Genomic DNA, 16,463 nt, shown 5'->3' with positions numbered 1-16,463 from the left:
GCGAATTGCCACCCCAACATTAAATTAGTCGCATTTTATATGCGAAATCACGATAAATTAATGATCGCATGGCACTAAAGATAATTAATTGGTTACATACGAGATTTTCAGTACTCAGATCGCCCCCCCTTATTCGTCACTAAACCTCACGTGCTTGCCCCTATACATAGACTTTTTTCTAGCTGGTAGTACCCTCCGGGCTCCATTATTATCTTCACTACCCTCTCTACCCCCTAGAGCATTAGCTAATCTATTGGGAACAAAAACGCTATCCCCAGTAGCTTCCAAATCGATTACTCCGTTATCAAAAGTCTCCTCTTCCTCTGATCTCTTTCTCTTTCTCGCAGATAAAGCTCTAGCTTCAAATTCAGGCTCTGATTCGCAATTAGCCGCTAATTAGGCGTTTACTTGGGACATAGTAATTCCACCTGGAAAGACCCTTTCCTGGCTAGCTTAATCAGGAGCGGGAGTTAGAGTATCTAGCTCAGGGGTTAGAGATATTAATATTATACCAGAGCGGCTACTTTGGCCATTTTCCTGTTCTAGTAAAGGCGATTTTAGCTCGTACTCCTCGTTAATATCAAAGCATATATATATATGCCTTGAATTAGTCTTTTTCTGTTGAGTAAATTAACTAATCAGGAGCTCAAGTGCCTCCTGTTTAAAGGAAGATAGGCTAAGTGCCTCTACCTCCTTTGTCTTCTCATTAACCTAATATTAATTAGCTCGTTTTAATATATTAAGTTTATAATTAAGGTTTACCTTAATAGCTAGAAAAGGAAAGTCAAAGCTCTATTTAACCTCCTCCTATTCTAGAAGCTCATTTACTAAAAAATAAAGCTATTAATATAAATATATATCTTTTGCGAGATATATAGCGAAATCTATAAGTAAGAGCTCGTTTCTATTAATTATATTAGCCATAGTAATCGCATATAGTAAAATAACTTACTATTTATATGCCTCCTGAATATTACATAAAATAATAATATTTACAGGGCCCTATTTATTAAGATTAATATACGTTTTACGGCATATACCACGCTTCATTCATACCCCCTTTATATTACTAGACGCCATATAGGTGCAAAAGATATACGAAGCTAGTACCTTATAATATAGTTCGACTAAAGGAGGTAATAGTAAAGCAGGCTTTCCTTTTGGGACATTAATCGCATTCGCTCGTATAGTTTAACTATAAGTTCTATTAGATCCTAAATTAATTATATAATATATTAGCCTAATATTTATATAGAATCAAACTAAGGTTCGTACCTTTAGATATAGCCTCTATATATATCTTTAAACGCACTAAAGCGCAGTTTTTTCGCTAGGTACTAAGCCTCTCCTACTCAGTCCCAGATTAGAATAAACCCTCCTAAATAGTATCTAGAATATTATTTTTATTAGTTCTATTCGAATTTAAGAGCTTTATAGTCTTACCTTAACTACTTCTAGTAGATCAGACAGAATTTAGAGATTTACTCCTTAAGTAATCCTCCTATCCGGGGTTCTTATAGTTATACTTTGGATACCGAGAAATTAGAGAATATAGTTTATTATTTATAAAATAGTTATTATACCAAGGATACTTGGATTTAAATAAACTTATTATATAAGTTTTAGGTTAAATAATAAGAAGTTAAGGATATAATAAAATTAAAGGTAGTAGATATTAAGGGCAAGTAAATATAAAGTATGAATTTTTAGCAAAGTTCGAGGTGAATTCAGAATTAGAGAATAATAACTACTACCTATATATATTAATTATTAAATTAAATTTAGAGCCTATATATTTAGTATATATTCCTATTAGTATTTAGGTATTATTAATAAATTCCTAATTATTGAAATACCTATTAGTATTAATATATTATAAAATAACAAGTACTAGTACTTTTAAGCTACTAGAGCCTTTCCTATAAATACATACCTGAAATATTTAATTCCAAGAGATATAATAGTATAGCTTATAATCAAGAATAAATAAGTAATAGCTATTATATCGAATTCCAAAGTAGTATTTCATATATATAAAGATTAGAATTCAAAATTAAGAATATTAAAGATTTAGAACGGCTAGTTATATATAATAGGCTATACCAAATACTTCTCAATATTTCTAGAAATATAAGATTAATAGCTCCTATATTTGTTTAATAAAACATTTACATATCTAACTTGCTTATTCCAAGTAGAATTCCTAAACTAATTAGTTAATAAATAATAACTTTTAATAGAAGTATAATAGATATAGGACGAGGCGAGACACGTAACTTTTTTTGTATTATAACCCCTGAGATTCACTCCCTGAGTAGTATTAGACTAAGCGAATATTACTAATTATATAATATTATATCATATCCAGAAATTAATTATTAAATAACTATTAACTCTAGTATAAGGTTTTAAGTTATATAAGTTATTAACTATATCCCCCGTCTATTTTCTCTTGGCCGGACAAATCGGCGAATATTAGAGGGAGGTAAACCTAAGTCTTCTTTACTATTATCTTCTCTCTCAGATATACGTCCATAATCCATATACTAGTAAATATCTATACCATTAACCAGCCAGTTTATAGAACCAGGAACTCTCTAAAACGATGTCCCATCTATCCTTAGCTTGTCCGTAATCTCAATATTATTATTCTCTTTATTAGACTCCGGAAAATATACAAAATCACAATTAGAGGCTAGTATATCCCTACTCTTATTTACGAACTATACGCTATCCTGATTATTATAGTTCTTTGCTCTAGCTTCTGCAAGGCCTATAGCAACCTCTAGATATAGTACCCAGTCATATGCACTAATAGGAAGTAGTAAAAGCCTTAGTTTTAGTACTAAATTACCCGTAGTTAATATATAATATATAATCTCGTCTTATAATATAAGATATGCGGATAGGTAAGCTATATCTCTACTAGTATTAAGTAAAGACTCTATAATAGGGAGGGTAAACCCAGCTTTTACTAGATATTCCTGGGAGAACTAAAGAGTATTCTTTGGAAGATACGCATTTATATCCCATTCTTTATATCCTTTTCGTAATTTACGGAGTTTATTAGTATTGACTGGAATACCATAGCATTTAATCCCCTCCTTTAGAAAGAAGTAGTTTTAGAAGGGTTATCCGCAAATAATATATAGGCGATTAGGCTATTTCCTAATTATATAAATATTCCATATTCTAACGAACTTAGTAACTTGCTCCCTAATAATTAGAAGATATATTGCAAGCATAGCTATATAATTAGGGAGCAATTAACGGGAATATAGTCGTTAAGTACGGAGCTTCTTGAAAAAGATCTTTCACTTATTTAATATACCCTAAGATTTATATAACTTAATAAATAATATCTATACTTTAAGGGCTTGAAAATACCTTTACTAATTAAGCCTACTAAGCTTTAATCCGTTAATTTGCCATACTAGTTCCGAACTAGTAGATTTCTGAAAATTTATAGGAATTAAATCCCGCTTTAATACTTAATATTTAGTACAGGATATAATAGGCATCTACTACTATAGGCGTTTCTACCCCTCTATTAGACTAAATAAAAAGCGGTATTACCTGAAGTTCACCGGTAAGGTTAAGGTATTAAACGAGAATAGTAACCTAAGTAATAATTAATTAGGTTAATTTTAAATAAAATAAAGAAAGGGGGCTATAGGGGGATAAATTTATTAATATTATAACCTATACTAGTGAATTATATACTGCCCCTAGCTTAAGCGAGCATAAAGGGAGGTAATAGTTTACAAATATTATACTTATAGCATACCCATTTATAACTCCAATATAAATCCAAGGAATAAAGCATAAGTAGGCATTAATACTGGCATATATCTCGATTTCACAAAATCGTAGCTAAGGAAACGGATTAGTAATTATTAAGATAATGATTTTTAAAGGTAGGGCATAATTATACTTACTTTATAGTAGCTATTAATTAACCAGACAAAATCAGGCCCTTTAATTCGGTATTTCCCCCTAGATAACTGTATCTCTTCGTATTAATGTCTAATTAATAGGATATTAATATTATGTAAAACTAATTAAATTCGGTTCCTGGAGAAGGCTTTACTACCTAGTAAAGAGTTTATATAGACATAAAGAAAGCTTCTACTATAACTCCGGATAGTGCCCTGGGGGCCTTGATTAATTATATATTCCTTTAATATTCTCCGTAATAGCTCCTTCTTAGCTTCTACTTCTGAACTAAGCATTCTACGGCATAGTCCCATTGCTCTATATACTTAGTAAAGGAGCCGTATATTAGGAATATTATAGTTAAGTAATCGGAGATTATAGAACATATTCTCGTCTATTATATAGATAGTTAAAAAAAAGAATACTATTAAGGCCTTTAGCTCTTTTAAAGGAGTAAAGATAGCCCTATAGCAAATACTCCATTTAGTAAGACTTCGCTATAGTATAGGAATAGTAGTATTAAACTCAAATTCCATTATAAGATACTTAATAATCGCCTCGCGGGAGAAACCTTTATTTAAATATAAATTAGAAATAAACTCCCTATAGGGCTCAAGACTCTTCGGCGGACGACCTATTATAAGGAATAAAAGTAGTTCTAATAATTAGAATTAGGTAAAGTATTATAGAATTGCAGGGGAAAGTAAGTCAAGATATAGAGAATGGGGATAAATTACGTATAATAACTTTTACTACCCACATTACTATCTATATTACTTATAGGCTTGGAATTTAATAGGAAAGCAATTCAATGGTATGCAATTACGTTCCGATTCATTAGGTTAGCCTAGAATAGCTTTAATTTATTAAATTCCTTGAAATATTAATTTTTATAATTATCGGTTTTCTCGCATTCCATGAGTTTTGATCCGAACGTCGCTAAATCAGCCCGTACGGGCGCCCAATTAAACTTCCCAATTTCTTATCTTCACTTCAATTTCCCCGGTTGTCTCCAGGTTTATCGGGGCACGCCATGTGCTAAGCTCGCTTTGTTTGTTGCTCCTCGTGGCGTTCGTTACCAAATCACAGGTGCAGTTTCATGTGCTTTGGCGTTAAGAATGGAAATTCTTTGGTCTTTGGATGCAGAAATGTTTTCTCATGGCTTGCAGGTGTTCGGTGAGCTGGCTGGGACGTTCCGCAAGGATTCAGCCACTGAAACTTGATGAGGGTGACTTGACAGCGCCAGTACTGGGCGCGCTTTTGCAGTCAACAAAACTCTCTAGCCACGCGTCTCCATGAAAATTTACTTTTGTGGTTCTGGCAGCTCTTGCTCGTCATTTATAGGCTTCTCCGACACGACGCAGCCTTCTGTACAAAAGTGTTTCCATGCACAGAATCTACACCCCGAGGGTTTGTTCTCAACTCCGACATACAAATTTCAGCCGTTTTGGGCAATCCAATCAACATTGTACTTTGTAGACAAAGTTAACACTATGATCAAACCGCCGTTGGGTGTGGGGTATGGGTACGGCATCGTTCTCGGTCTGGGCTTTCTCTTTGCGTTTGGTAAGTGGCAACAGACACGAAATCTGTGAAACAAAACGAGGGCCTAACGAACATTCTTTTCTTTAGGAATGATGTTAATCACTTGGATTTTGAGGAGGTATGTTGAGAATAAGGTATTTGAGAAAACGGCTGACAACGAACAGGTATAACAACGAGTTGCAGACCAGTGAACTATTCAGCACCGCTGGTCGAACGGTCAAATCGGTGCTTGTTGCTTCTGCAGTGGTGTCCTCGTGGACCTGGGCCGCGACGTTATTAACATCATCGGGTGTCGCGTACAGATATGGTGTCTCTGGGCCTCTATGGGTAGGACTTCCCGAGAACCGACTTTTCAACCGTCCCTTCGGTCAACTAATTATTGTACCCTAGTACGCTTCTGGCGCCACGGTACAGATTCTCTGGTTTGCAACTCTTGCAATAGAATTGAAAAGGAGAGCCCCCAATGCTCACACATTTCTGGAAGTCATTCGTGCCCGCTACGGTGTGTCCAACATGTTCCCGTCAGGACTTCAATCCTAACTGCTGCTCAGGAATATACACACACATCGTCTTCATCGTTTTCGGTCTAATGACAAATATTCTAGTCACTGCTATGCTTCTTAGCGGAGGGTCTGCGGTAGTCACATCCCTTACAGGCATGCCCACCACGGCAGCATGCTTCCTGTTACCGGTCGGAGTTGTAATGTATACTCTCTTCGGCGGGATCAAGGCAACATTTTTGACAGACTATGTCCACACATTTACGATCCTGATAATCATATTCATTTTCGCATTTACAGTATATGCAACAAGTCCTATTCTCGGATCTCCTGGCGCCGTTTGGGAGCTTTTACAGAAAGCAGCTCTCGAGCACCCCGTGGCCGGGAACGCGCAAGGAAGCTATCTGACAATGCAATCCAGAGAAGGAATCATATTCTTTGTTATCAACATAGCAGGCAACTTTGGTACTGTTTTCTGTGACAATGGTGAGTTTCTGCAATTTCAGATCGATCGCTCTGCATCTACTTTCACGGTTCTAGTCCCAGATGTAACTCGCTTTTTCATCTACCACCGTATCAAATTGTATTCAGCTCCTGACTTACAGAAAGGGTACTACAACAAAGCAATTGCTGCCCATCCTGTCTCCGCTCTTCCTGGCTACATAATGGGTGGGCTTAGCTGGTTTGCTATCCCATGGCTCTGCGCTACAACGATGGGACTCAGCGCCTTGGCCCTAGAAGGAAATCCCGCTTTTCCCACATATCCAAACAGATTGTCAGATGCCCAAGTCAGCGCCGGACTAGTGTTACCAAATTCTGCTGTCGCTCTACTTGGCCAAGGGGGAGCAATTTGCACTTTGTTGATGGTCTTCATGGCAGTAACGTCAGCCTCATCTGCTGAACTGATTGCTGTATCAACTATCTTCACCTACGATATCTACCAGTCTGTGGTCTTAGTCCTTATTCCATGATATTAATTCTGACAAGAATTTTAGGACTTATTTCGATCCTGAGGCGCCGGGTCATCGTCTAATTTATGTTGCACACGCTTCCGTTATTGGATTCGGCATTTTTATGGCTGGATTCGCCACTGCTCTCTTCTATATTGGGATATCAATGACATACTTATATCTGATGATGGGTGTTATTGTATCCTCTGCGGTCATTCCTGCAACTCTCACTCTCATGTGGAAACGACAAAACGTGGTCGCTGCAACTGCCACACCTATTTTGGGGCTGTTTTGCTCTCTGACAGCATGGTTGGTGACCGCGAAGAGAGAGAGTGGGAGCCTTTCTGTTGCCTCTACATATGCCAATAATCCAATGCTGGCGGGTAATGTGGTTGCTCTCCTGTCGCCTGTTCTTTTCATTCCGATACTCACCTACGCTTTCGGCGTGGATAACTATGACTATAAGTCTATGGAATCCATTCGCAGAGGTGATGACTCCGATATCGCCGCAGGAAATATACATCTCGAGCTCGTACCTGGCGCTACCAATCCTCCGGAAGTGACAGCCCGCGATGAAAGGGCAATGCTCAAACATGCGTCAAAGATAGCGAAAGCAACCACGGCGGGAATGACCCTAATTTTGCTCATCCTCTGGCCAATACCTCTCTATGCTTCCGGTTACGTCTTCAGCAAGCCATTTTTCACGGGATGGGTGGTGGCGGGTATCATGTGGCTCTTTTTTTCATTCTGCTGTGTGGGATTGTTTCCACTGTGGCAGGGACGTCGAGGCCTAATCGCTACTTTCAAGGCAATCAAACTCGACTTCAACACGTCCCGAGAGGCGAGAAATCCACATTCAGATAACAGGAGGGGTCGGGGTTACCGTGAAAGTCTGGATCTATCTATTGACTCCTGAAAGACTGATCTAACATTATACTATCCTTCACACTTTTGATGATTTATGTATGTGACTTTGCTGGTCTAGAGAGCGAAAAGCTGTTTTCATCAGGGGATAGAAATACCATAGGCCTTGAAGAAATGCGAGGATATCAACCTTTCGACAATATCTTTATTCAAATCGCCATAACGGTATGTTTGAGCAAAGAGACAAGGTTCTCTCAAAAGGGTGTTATCACGTGATATACACTTCATCCCAGGGAGGAGATTTATCACCACTGCTGGAACGCTGTTGAAAAGCCGATCAGATCGTCCTCTACAGGATATAGAGTGTGAAGTACCATCCTGAAATCAAGAATGGGAAAAGCTATAGGTATCAGTCATAAATTCGAAGCAAAACACACTCCCAGTAATAACTAATCAAAAACTCCAACAAGAACTCCAATGGCATATATAGAAAAGACAAGACATCAAACGATAGCAGCATCAAGATCAATTAGACCGTCTTCACTCAGAGGAGCTGGAGCACACTCCACCATGTCGCTCACTGACCAGATCGATCTATGCAGTCCCCCGAGGACGATGAAATACCCCAGGCCCTTGCTATGGAATGCGACGTTCTAAGATCTGTCTGTATTAGACGTCATCCTTTTTCTATACCAATATTTCGCTGAGCTTTGTGGGGGAGTTGCGTTGTCTTCCAGTATTTCTGTCCTGGATCTATTCTACGATTCAGAGCCGCTGTCCCATTTGGAAACTAGGGGCTAAGAGCCCTCATACCACCGATCAAAACGGACAACAGCACGTCATACCCATAGTAGCTTATCATCTCGAGCACCAGGGCTACTTTGGTTTCTTCCGCCACACACCTACACCTGTTGTTGCAAAAATTTCACCAAGACCTACAAATACCCGATCACTTTACGCCGTCACCATGGCGTATCTTAACAGCCCCTCTGCCTCTCCACCTTCTCGATTTCTCGAACTTCCCACCGATCCAAAAATCAAGATCTGGACTTACGCCTTGACCGTGCTCCGAATCGTCAGGATTAAATGCAATCCGCGCTGGAAATGCTTCACACATTACGGAGACAACCCTGGCGAAGTATATGAAGCACGAGGGGGTCCGGACACGCTCCCTGAATGCATCACGTACAGTGTAGTTCCATCCGTGCTACACGTTCTGCCAACTTTCTCGACACATAGCACTAAAGGTCTCTAAACCGTCTTTCGAACGACAATTGCCTCATCCTACGTATTTCAACTCAACCCGAGATGAGTTGCTTCTGTTGTGCCCCACAGCTCTTGCACAATTGCAGACGCTAATCCCTGGCGCTGCGGAGGTCTGCGAGGTACGGTCTGTCATTGTTGGAATCAAGTAGTTCTCTGCTGCTAAGAAATTCAGAATCAAATTCTTTCCGAAACTGGATAAATTGGTGGCCGACTTGGGATGTACAGGCCAGACGAAATTGAACGCCATTGTTCCCTAACGAGTGAGATTCTATAGCTCTTTGGCGAGTTCGAACTATATCCGTCAGTCAATATGAAATATATAACAAGCGATGAGATGTTTGTGATATATGGCCAGTGTAATTGCGAAGCCACTTTGGCAAACAAGGAATTTTTTGGTGAAGAGTTCGGCGATGTACTCCGGTATTTAACAAACTAATAATTAATAAATGTCACATTAGCTACGAAGTAAAGCGCCTTGTATCATAAAGAGTGTTCATTATGGATATATAAAGCTAGAACTCTCCTCGACTTGATTTACACGGTGTGGAATTTCTTAACAGCAAGACCGTAACATGCTAGGGTTTCCGACTAATTTCCAAATAAATTTCACTGATACCTTCTACTTCAGGACTAACGCAAGGTTGATGTAACAGGCAAGCTTCGTTCTATGGCCCAGGCGGCCAAGTGCCAAGTCACGAGTGTTAGCGTCTTGTTACTGAGCATCTTAAAACCTCACCAATTCCTTCCGTCGCAACTACCGAATATTTTCACCGACTATGCTTCAATCAATTCACTTCTCCCTTTCTCGAAATTGTCTTCTACCCCCACGCTCCACCCCCTTTTCCGCCTCCCAAAGGAAATCCAAATCCAAATATGGGTGTTTCCCGGACCATCCGACTAGGGATCTACAAGAAACTTCCCGACGATAAAATTCCAAGATACCCAATCTGCTTAAATACGGCTCGAGACGTCTGTTTTTTCAACAGCATCTGGTATTTTGAAAAAAATTCTTGAGATATCATATCAAGTCTGATTGCAACGTTCAGTTTATTGTATTCAAGACCGGCAACAATTGTAAAGATACTCAGCGGTCTGCTTTTCCTGTCAAAGAATCGTATCTCATATTATCTTAAGTATTTATTTAACGACGTGTCTTCCATGGCTGGCCGACAGACAGCTGACTCAATGGTCGCTTATTTCTGTCTGTGCAACAATGTCACGTACTGCGCACAAGCATATATATAGCTTCTTCACCGCCCTTAGGGCACCATCATTCATACATATTTATACCAAAACCCACCACATTCCACTTCCACAGCTTGTCCAGGCCGTGACAAACAAGAAGTTGCTAGCGGTCTTTGCGCAGGAATTTCTCTAGTTATCGAAGCGCGTCGGCGAAGACACGGCTTCTAGGTTGGATATTTGTGCTATGGGGAGGGGGGAAATGCGGGAGATGTTTGGAGAGGGACTTTGGGGAAATACGTTTTCTATGGATTGCGAGGATTCAAATTCCGGAGGGACAGGAAGGGAGCAACAGCAATATTTCCTTGGCGCAATGATGCTCTTACAACGTATCATTAACGCCTTGAAAACCGCATCTATTGCAGTACTAGCAAATTAAATTGTACAGCAAATTTTGCTCTTCTGGACGTTTTATATTCCCTTACCATATCTGGCGTAGAGGCTCGCTTATGGCCCCCTTATGGCCCCTTTTCTCAGAACCGTGGATTAAGCGATGTCATTCGCTTCGCGCTCCATGACACATGGAACTCAACCAGCTCCAGTCTTGCTTTGAAGCATTCAGTAGTACCGCGCAGGCCCTATATAAGCACACAGCCTAGCCGCTACCCGACCCGAGGACTCAAACAATCAGAATCACGTGCTCGGTTTCTACGGCAACCAATCATACTTCGCTTTAATCTTCGGTCCCCTTCACAAACTTTTAAGGCTCTACTCATCTGCTGACCATAATTCCCTCAATATTGCATCCTCCAACCCCTCGAGATAGTCTCGATCTTCCAATATTGCATAGGTCTGGCCATCTCGTAAGTAATCACGTCGTCTTCACCTTTATTATCAAGTTTTACGCACCTTCCTCTTCCTCTCTCGAACATCTCATCCTTGTCCTATAGCAACCTTCTTAAGCGCCACCCTGCTGTGCCGCAATTCGATTCTCCTTCGTCTGTTGATTGGTCCATTCTCCTCCCTTAACGCATAAAAATGGGTCTTAGCTATTCCCTTCACATGAACCTCCAACCAATCACTTCTCCCCAAACAAAGAGCCACCCTCCTCGACAGCTGCCTAATTGCTGTGCCGCAATTCCGATAAATGCTTACGTCCTCTAATTGGTTCTTCTATTCATGCTTTTTGAAAAGCTTCACTTTCATTGGTCAGATATATGACTTAATACGCGCATTGTGTCGTGTTTGTTAGCGTGTTTTTCGAGATCGCGAGTATAAAAAGCTTCATGGAGAGAGAATGTGTCCATCTTCCCTTCTGATGTTTTAGAGAGTTCAAGGAATTCTTGAAGCAGCGTGAGATTTTCTGGTCTCGTGTTCTCGAAGTCACTTAAATCCTACATTAATCATCATGGGTGGTGGCCCAAACAACCCTGTGCTCATCGAGGATGACGATGTGGTAAGTCTTATCTCTCTTATGATTTTACCGTTCTTAATCATCTGGACATCTCAAACGTGAACCGTGGCTAATGTCCTCGTGTTTCAGACGCTCGGTTCCCAAGTCAATGCCCTCGTGATCAAAGACGAGCCAGACAAGGATCACAAAGTTGTCATCAAGATCGATGATTCAGGTGATGAGAAAGAAGGTGTTCTTGATGGAGAGGATGTGGATAGCGAGATGGATGAGCCCGCTGTGACGGCGCATAAGGGGGAATTGACTATAGAGTTGAAGGCGTTGGGTATCAATCCGATGCAGAAGTGAGTAAGAGTTTGTTGTTTCTTCATTGCCATGTTGAACATCTCAAGTCCATTTCAGAAATTTGATATCTGCAAGTTCATGAATCATGGGTCATGCCCCAGTTTTGATTTTTGTTGTCTGATGAGTTCTAATTTGGTGTCTGCTCAGACCAGATTACACCAAGCCCCTCAATGAGCCAAGCTGGGGCGACTCAGATGAGGAAGAAGACTCGGACGTGGATATGGATGCTGAAGGGGTCCTCGATGGTGGAGATGAGTCAGATGAGTATGAAGATGACATGGAAGAAGATGAGATGGTCGAGCGGATCAGGGCTGGGAAGAAGGGGATCATGGCCTAAGCGCTCTTTGCTCCCGGTATTTCATGATTTATTGGTAGATTGCACTTCTTGTTTCAAAGTTCTGAGGATTGATGATTGCATTCTTACATCATCATGTGTCCCTTTCTACTCGTACCTCGTAATATCTCATGAGCCGCACGCCAACATATCTCAATCTCTTCCAAAACATTCATCCCAGAGAGGAAGGATTGTCTTTTCTGTTTTCGTTTTGATTGTTCTATGTTAATGAATCAACATGTACTGACCGGGCTTTCCTCGACGTCATGCGGAAGATGAATAACGTGAACCCGACTCCGAGGAAAAGAATAAGCGATGTTGACAGGGAGGGGTTGTTCCGGAAATGAACACGGTGAGACGCTTTAGATGTACATAGATTAGACCAAAAACACCGGACACGCATGAGGAGCCGAAAGTTGTACCCACGGTCGCAAGTCCGAAGACACATTTGACATAGCCTATCAGTGATTCAGTGCGATGAATGTCTGCGCATAAACAACAGACAGCCAGATATTTATCCTTCCAGCGAGTTCCCGCGAGAGACAGTCGATTAATCCAATGAAGGGCCCTGGTGAGACGATGATGAGTCGTATTGATAAGATGTTGCCCGCCCAACAACCCAGGCGCCTGAGGGAATGCTGAGGAGCGAGCCCAGAGGGAGTACGAAACCATAAACATCAGCTAGAAGCTCTGCGGCGGCAATCGTGGAGGAGGTACGAATATTGAAGATACTCCTAAAATCGACATTCACATTTATCACCCTGGAGAGCAAGCTCGGTCACAGGACGAATGACCTAATACACAAGAACTGCCAGATCAATCTCCAAACTCTGGAGACATCCGGTCGAACCAGCGACGTCAAGTATCAACGGATATTCGCAGAAGCACTTCGTCGGGCGCTGGAAAGGGAAAATCTATCGTGCAAATAATAATTTCGACGCCGGTTCGTTCTTGCTGGATCAGAACCTTGGCGCAACCGATGGTCTTGATCCAAACCCGACTCGCTATAGATGGGTTGCCGGTAAAAATGGCTTGTGGGGCGTCACGATAAAATACCTGTAAGGTTTTAGAAATAAGCATGGCACCAAATAGCTTTCATGGCATTTTCAACGATCCCAGATGTCCTTCCTACAGCCGGTTGTGATTCGAGTATTCGCCCAGTTCTGCGTGTGTTCGCGGACTTGCGATTGGGACGACTTCGTGAATTTCGCTTATTACTTTCACTGTGCCGTCCTGACCGGGGCATCTTCTCTGCTCTTTTCCTTGCAATAGAAGCGAAAATTCCACTAAGGAGCAGATCGAAGTTCGAGAGTGGGCTGGGTGCGCAGTATGTGGGGAGCCAATTCGCATAATCCCAAGCCGCGTTGTTTTATCAAGACGGGAATAGAGTTTGGTGGGGGTGAGACTGTGAATCCAGGGGATCTTTCCGGATTCCGGATGCAGGGGTAAAGCATGACACTAGCATCCTCGTTTGAAGATCCTAAATCTTATTTATATGTGATAATTGATGAGCTACGTAGTTTCGCTGATGTGAAGTGGCCAATCGCTCATTGTGAAAGAGCTATGATTTATGCTATAGGAAGCAGTTGTTTGGCTGGCGTGACATTGGGTATGTGAACACGTGAGCCTTTCGATTGGCAGATCTGGGTGGATTGTGTTGAGTTTGGTGATAGTGGAACTTTCCACCTTGCTTCGTACAGTAGCTGGGAAGTCTTTTGGTAAGTCAAATCACCGGTGCAAATCGCTAGTGACTCGTGAAGCCGAATATGTTGGTTGAACATGAACATGAACATGAACATGAACATGGCCCCGAGGCTTTTGTGTTTCTATTCCAATCCAATTATAACCCAAAAACGCATTACCTCGCAATGGCCGGCTCAAAATCCCTGACCAGCACCTCCTGACTTGATCCTCTTGACTCCTCCGTCCAAACTTCACGATGGACCCTCTCCGGCTCTTCCCCATCCTTCTTCACCTCTCCATTCTCTAACGTATCCATCTCCGTGACGTCAAAACTCCGCTCCACATATATGCTACTATCGGTCATACTCCGCTTCGCCGTCTGGGGTGCGCCTTTGCTCGTGATCGCAGATGTAGATGTAGCAGTGTTGTTAAGGTGGAGAGACGGTAGGTCCAAAGTGTGCTGTGTGAAGTGCGCGAATGCCCGCGGGAGGTAGCGAGTTGCGAGGGGGCGGAGAGAGGAGATGGAGGCGCACACGATGCCCGTGCCGACTTCAATTAGGGACCAGTTTAGGGAGCCTATTGATTGGTCTTTGGTTTGGGGTTAGATCTGCGGGACGAAAAGGGTGGGGAAGAGGGGGCTAACATGGCACGTCGATACCGTTGAGGTGGACGAGTTGGGTGAGTCGGAGGATTGTTGCTACGCATGCACTGGGAGCTGCTGTTAGTCGGATAAGTAGGAAGGGGGGGATGTGGCGTACAAAGTTCCCATGCCGAATATGATGCAGACAACGATGCGCTGCGCCTTTGGCATCTGCAACTTCCAGATGGTTGGAAGGGGGAGGAAACAAAGCAGGAGATCTGTAGCGATATTCACCCCAGCGCAGGTATAGAAGTAATCAAGAATATGGATGCACCTCGCGTCCGTGATACTATAGTCCCACGCTGCTTCTACTGGTACACACGTGAAGATGATGCAAAAGACGGATGTGATCCAGAAAATGATAACCACGACTCCAATCGCGTAGATGCTATATCGTAGAGCTCCATTTGGGAAGATCCTCGTGTAAGTGGCGATGATGGAGAGTTTACAGAAAGTGATAGAGGTCGAGTATGCGAGGTAGCAGCCGTAAAGAGCTTTCGTGACTCGGCCAACGTCATAAGCAAGTTCAAGGAGGTTGCTGTTTAGATTCCAAATGTGTTTTCCGAGCCCATAGTGTTCTCCTACAAGGCAAGCTACCGAAAGAAGGAGGGCAAATACTAAGGCTAAGATCATGAGTACTGTGAAGTATCAGCCACCAACTGATCGGTGTTGAAGCGCTTAGTTTCAGACGAGGAATCACATACTGTCATCTAGTCCTGCAGAGCGGAGCATTCGAAATCGAACTGTGAATCGCAAGCTCGTTGCAAAAATGACAACAATCACAAATACGATGTTGACTTTGAGGAGCAGGGGTTGGAGGGTGCTGTCGTCTGTCTTCTCGTGAAGTAGATATGGCAGCAACGAAGGAGGAATCTCAAAGCCACCCGGCGTGGACGTCATTGTTCCTAAAAACACGGATGAAGAAATGAATGCGTGGACAGAGACGTGCAGTTCACATAACGAAAGGATCCAACGCAATCGTCGGTATAAGGGTGAAGCAATCCCAACTTAGGTAGCCCTATCATCCAAGACCACCAGATATCGCGGAGCCGTGTTGGCAGGAGACCTTAACACATACGATATAGGCGGAACCACATTGATACCAGCCGTCTGCGAGCCCAATCCCAGCCCAGTCGGGACGGTCCCCAAATCAGGGCTGTCAGTGAAAGCCACAACGGCCAAAACAACTCAGCCATCTTGTGACAGTTATGCGGAGCAGAGAGCGGCTCGCCGCGCCCATGTGTGTTTGACGTGTCGGGGAATGGATCGGCAAGGTGTGGCATGCAGGGGTGCATCGAGTCACCCCCTTCACCCATGACCAATTTTTGCAATAATAAAGTGAAGAGCGGGATGGCCTTGGAGTCGAAAAGTAAGATTCAACCAGGGAAAACAGGTGGGGTGGGACGCGGCCCGCGGGTGAAGGCTCAGGGGGACTCGCCAATAGAGGGCTCTTCGCTCCGAAAGTCCCCTGAGAGAAAGCCAACATGTGTGTGCACAGGCCGTGTGCGTTCTAAAGACAACCAGGGCGTTGCAGAATGAGATCCAACATCATTTTTTTTTTTTTTTTTCGGGATTCATTCAGATGCATCGATCGAGGAACAGCCCTGAAAGTGCTTTTCTACAGTGCTTAGCGATGTGCCACAAGGGAGCGGGCCAGCACTGAATCCGTGCATTAACTCGGCAATCCTATCGAAAGCCTTTGTGCTCCCAGGGCGCTCTGATCACGATGGATTGCCCAAGCTTCTGTGTGGCCCGGATCACAACGGCATTTTTTCCGTGATGGTGGCAGCGGCTGAGCCAGAGGGAG

General features: G+C 42.4%; 4 protein-coding genes across 4 annotated transcripts; 2 read left to right on the top strand and 2 right to left on the bottom strand.

Moving 5' to 3' along the window:
• Nucleotides 1-5,233: 5,233 nt before the first annotated feature.
• Nucleotides 5,234-7,922, top strand: K444DRAFT_576355 (urea active transporter-like protein). Its single transcript, XM_024877524.1, has 7 exons — nt 5,234-5,502; nt 5,569-5,599; nt 5,646-5,808; nt 5,872-5,983; nt 6,033-6,467; nt 6,591-6,924; nt 6,977-7,922. Exons 1-7 carry the CDS (start codon nt 5,430-5,432, stop codon nt 7,845-7,847), a joined length of 2,019 nt encoding a protein of 672 aa, XP_024727588.1. The 5' UTR covers nt 5,234-5,429; the 3' UTR covers nt 7,848-7,922.
• A 3,984-nt stretch (nt 7,923-11,906) lies between these two features.
• Nucleotides 11,907-12,760, top strand: K444DRAFT_622054 (uncharacterized protein). The gene is made up of 2 exons (XM_024882021.1): nt 11,907-11,998; nt 12,147-12,760. The coding sequence occupies exons 1-2, from the start codon at nt 11,919-11,921 to the stop codon at nt 12,334-12,336; spliced, it is 270 nt and encodes an 89-aa protein (XP_024727587.1). The 5' UTR covers nt 11,907-11,918; the 3' UTR covers nt 12,337-12,760.
• Nucleotides 12,404-13,221, bottom strand: K444DRAFT_275004 (uncharacterized protein). The gene has a single exon (XM_024871495.1). It carries the CDS (start codon nt 13,009-13,011, stop codon nt 12,598-12,600), a length of 414 nt encoding a protein of 137 aa, XP_024727586.1. The 5' UTR covers nt 13,012-13,221; the 3' UTR covers nt 12,404-12,597.
• An 862-nt stretch (nt 13,222-14,083) lies between these two features.
• Nucleotides 14,084-16,010, bottom strand: K444DRAFT_622053 (uncharacterized protein). Its single transcript, XM_024882020.1, has 4 exons — nt 15,361-16,010; nt 14,775-15,294; nt 14,660-14,724; nt 14,084-14,604 (listed from the first exon to the last, which is right to left on the bottom strand). Exons 1-4 carry the CDS (start codon nt 15,554-15,556, stop codon nt 14,192-14,194), a joined length of 1,194 nt encoding a protein of 397 aa, XP_024727585.1. The 5' UTR covers nt 15,557-16,010; the 3' UTR covers nt 14,084-14,191.
• Nucleotides 16,011-16,463: the final 453 nt, after the last annotated feature.

The sequence above is a fragment of the Hyaloscypha bicolor genome (assembly GCF_002865645.1).
Source record: "Hyaloscypha bicolor E unplaced genomic scaffold K444scaffold_183, whole genome shotgun sequence".
In the NCBI taxonomy this organism is placed as follows: Eukaryota; Fungi; Ascomycota; class Leotiomycetes; order Helotiales; family Hyaloscyphaceae; genus Hyaloscypha; species Hyaloscypha bicolor.
This window is presented reverse-complemented; position numbering and strand designations above follow the sequence as displayed.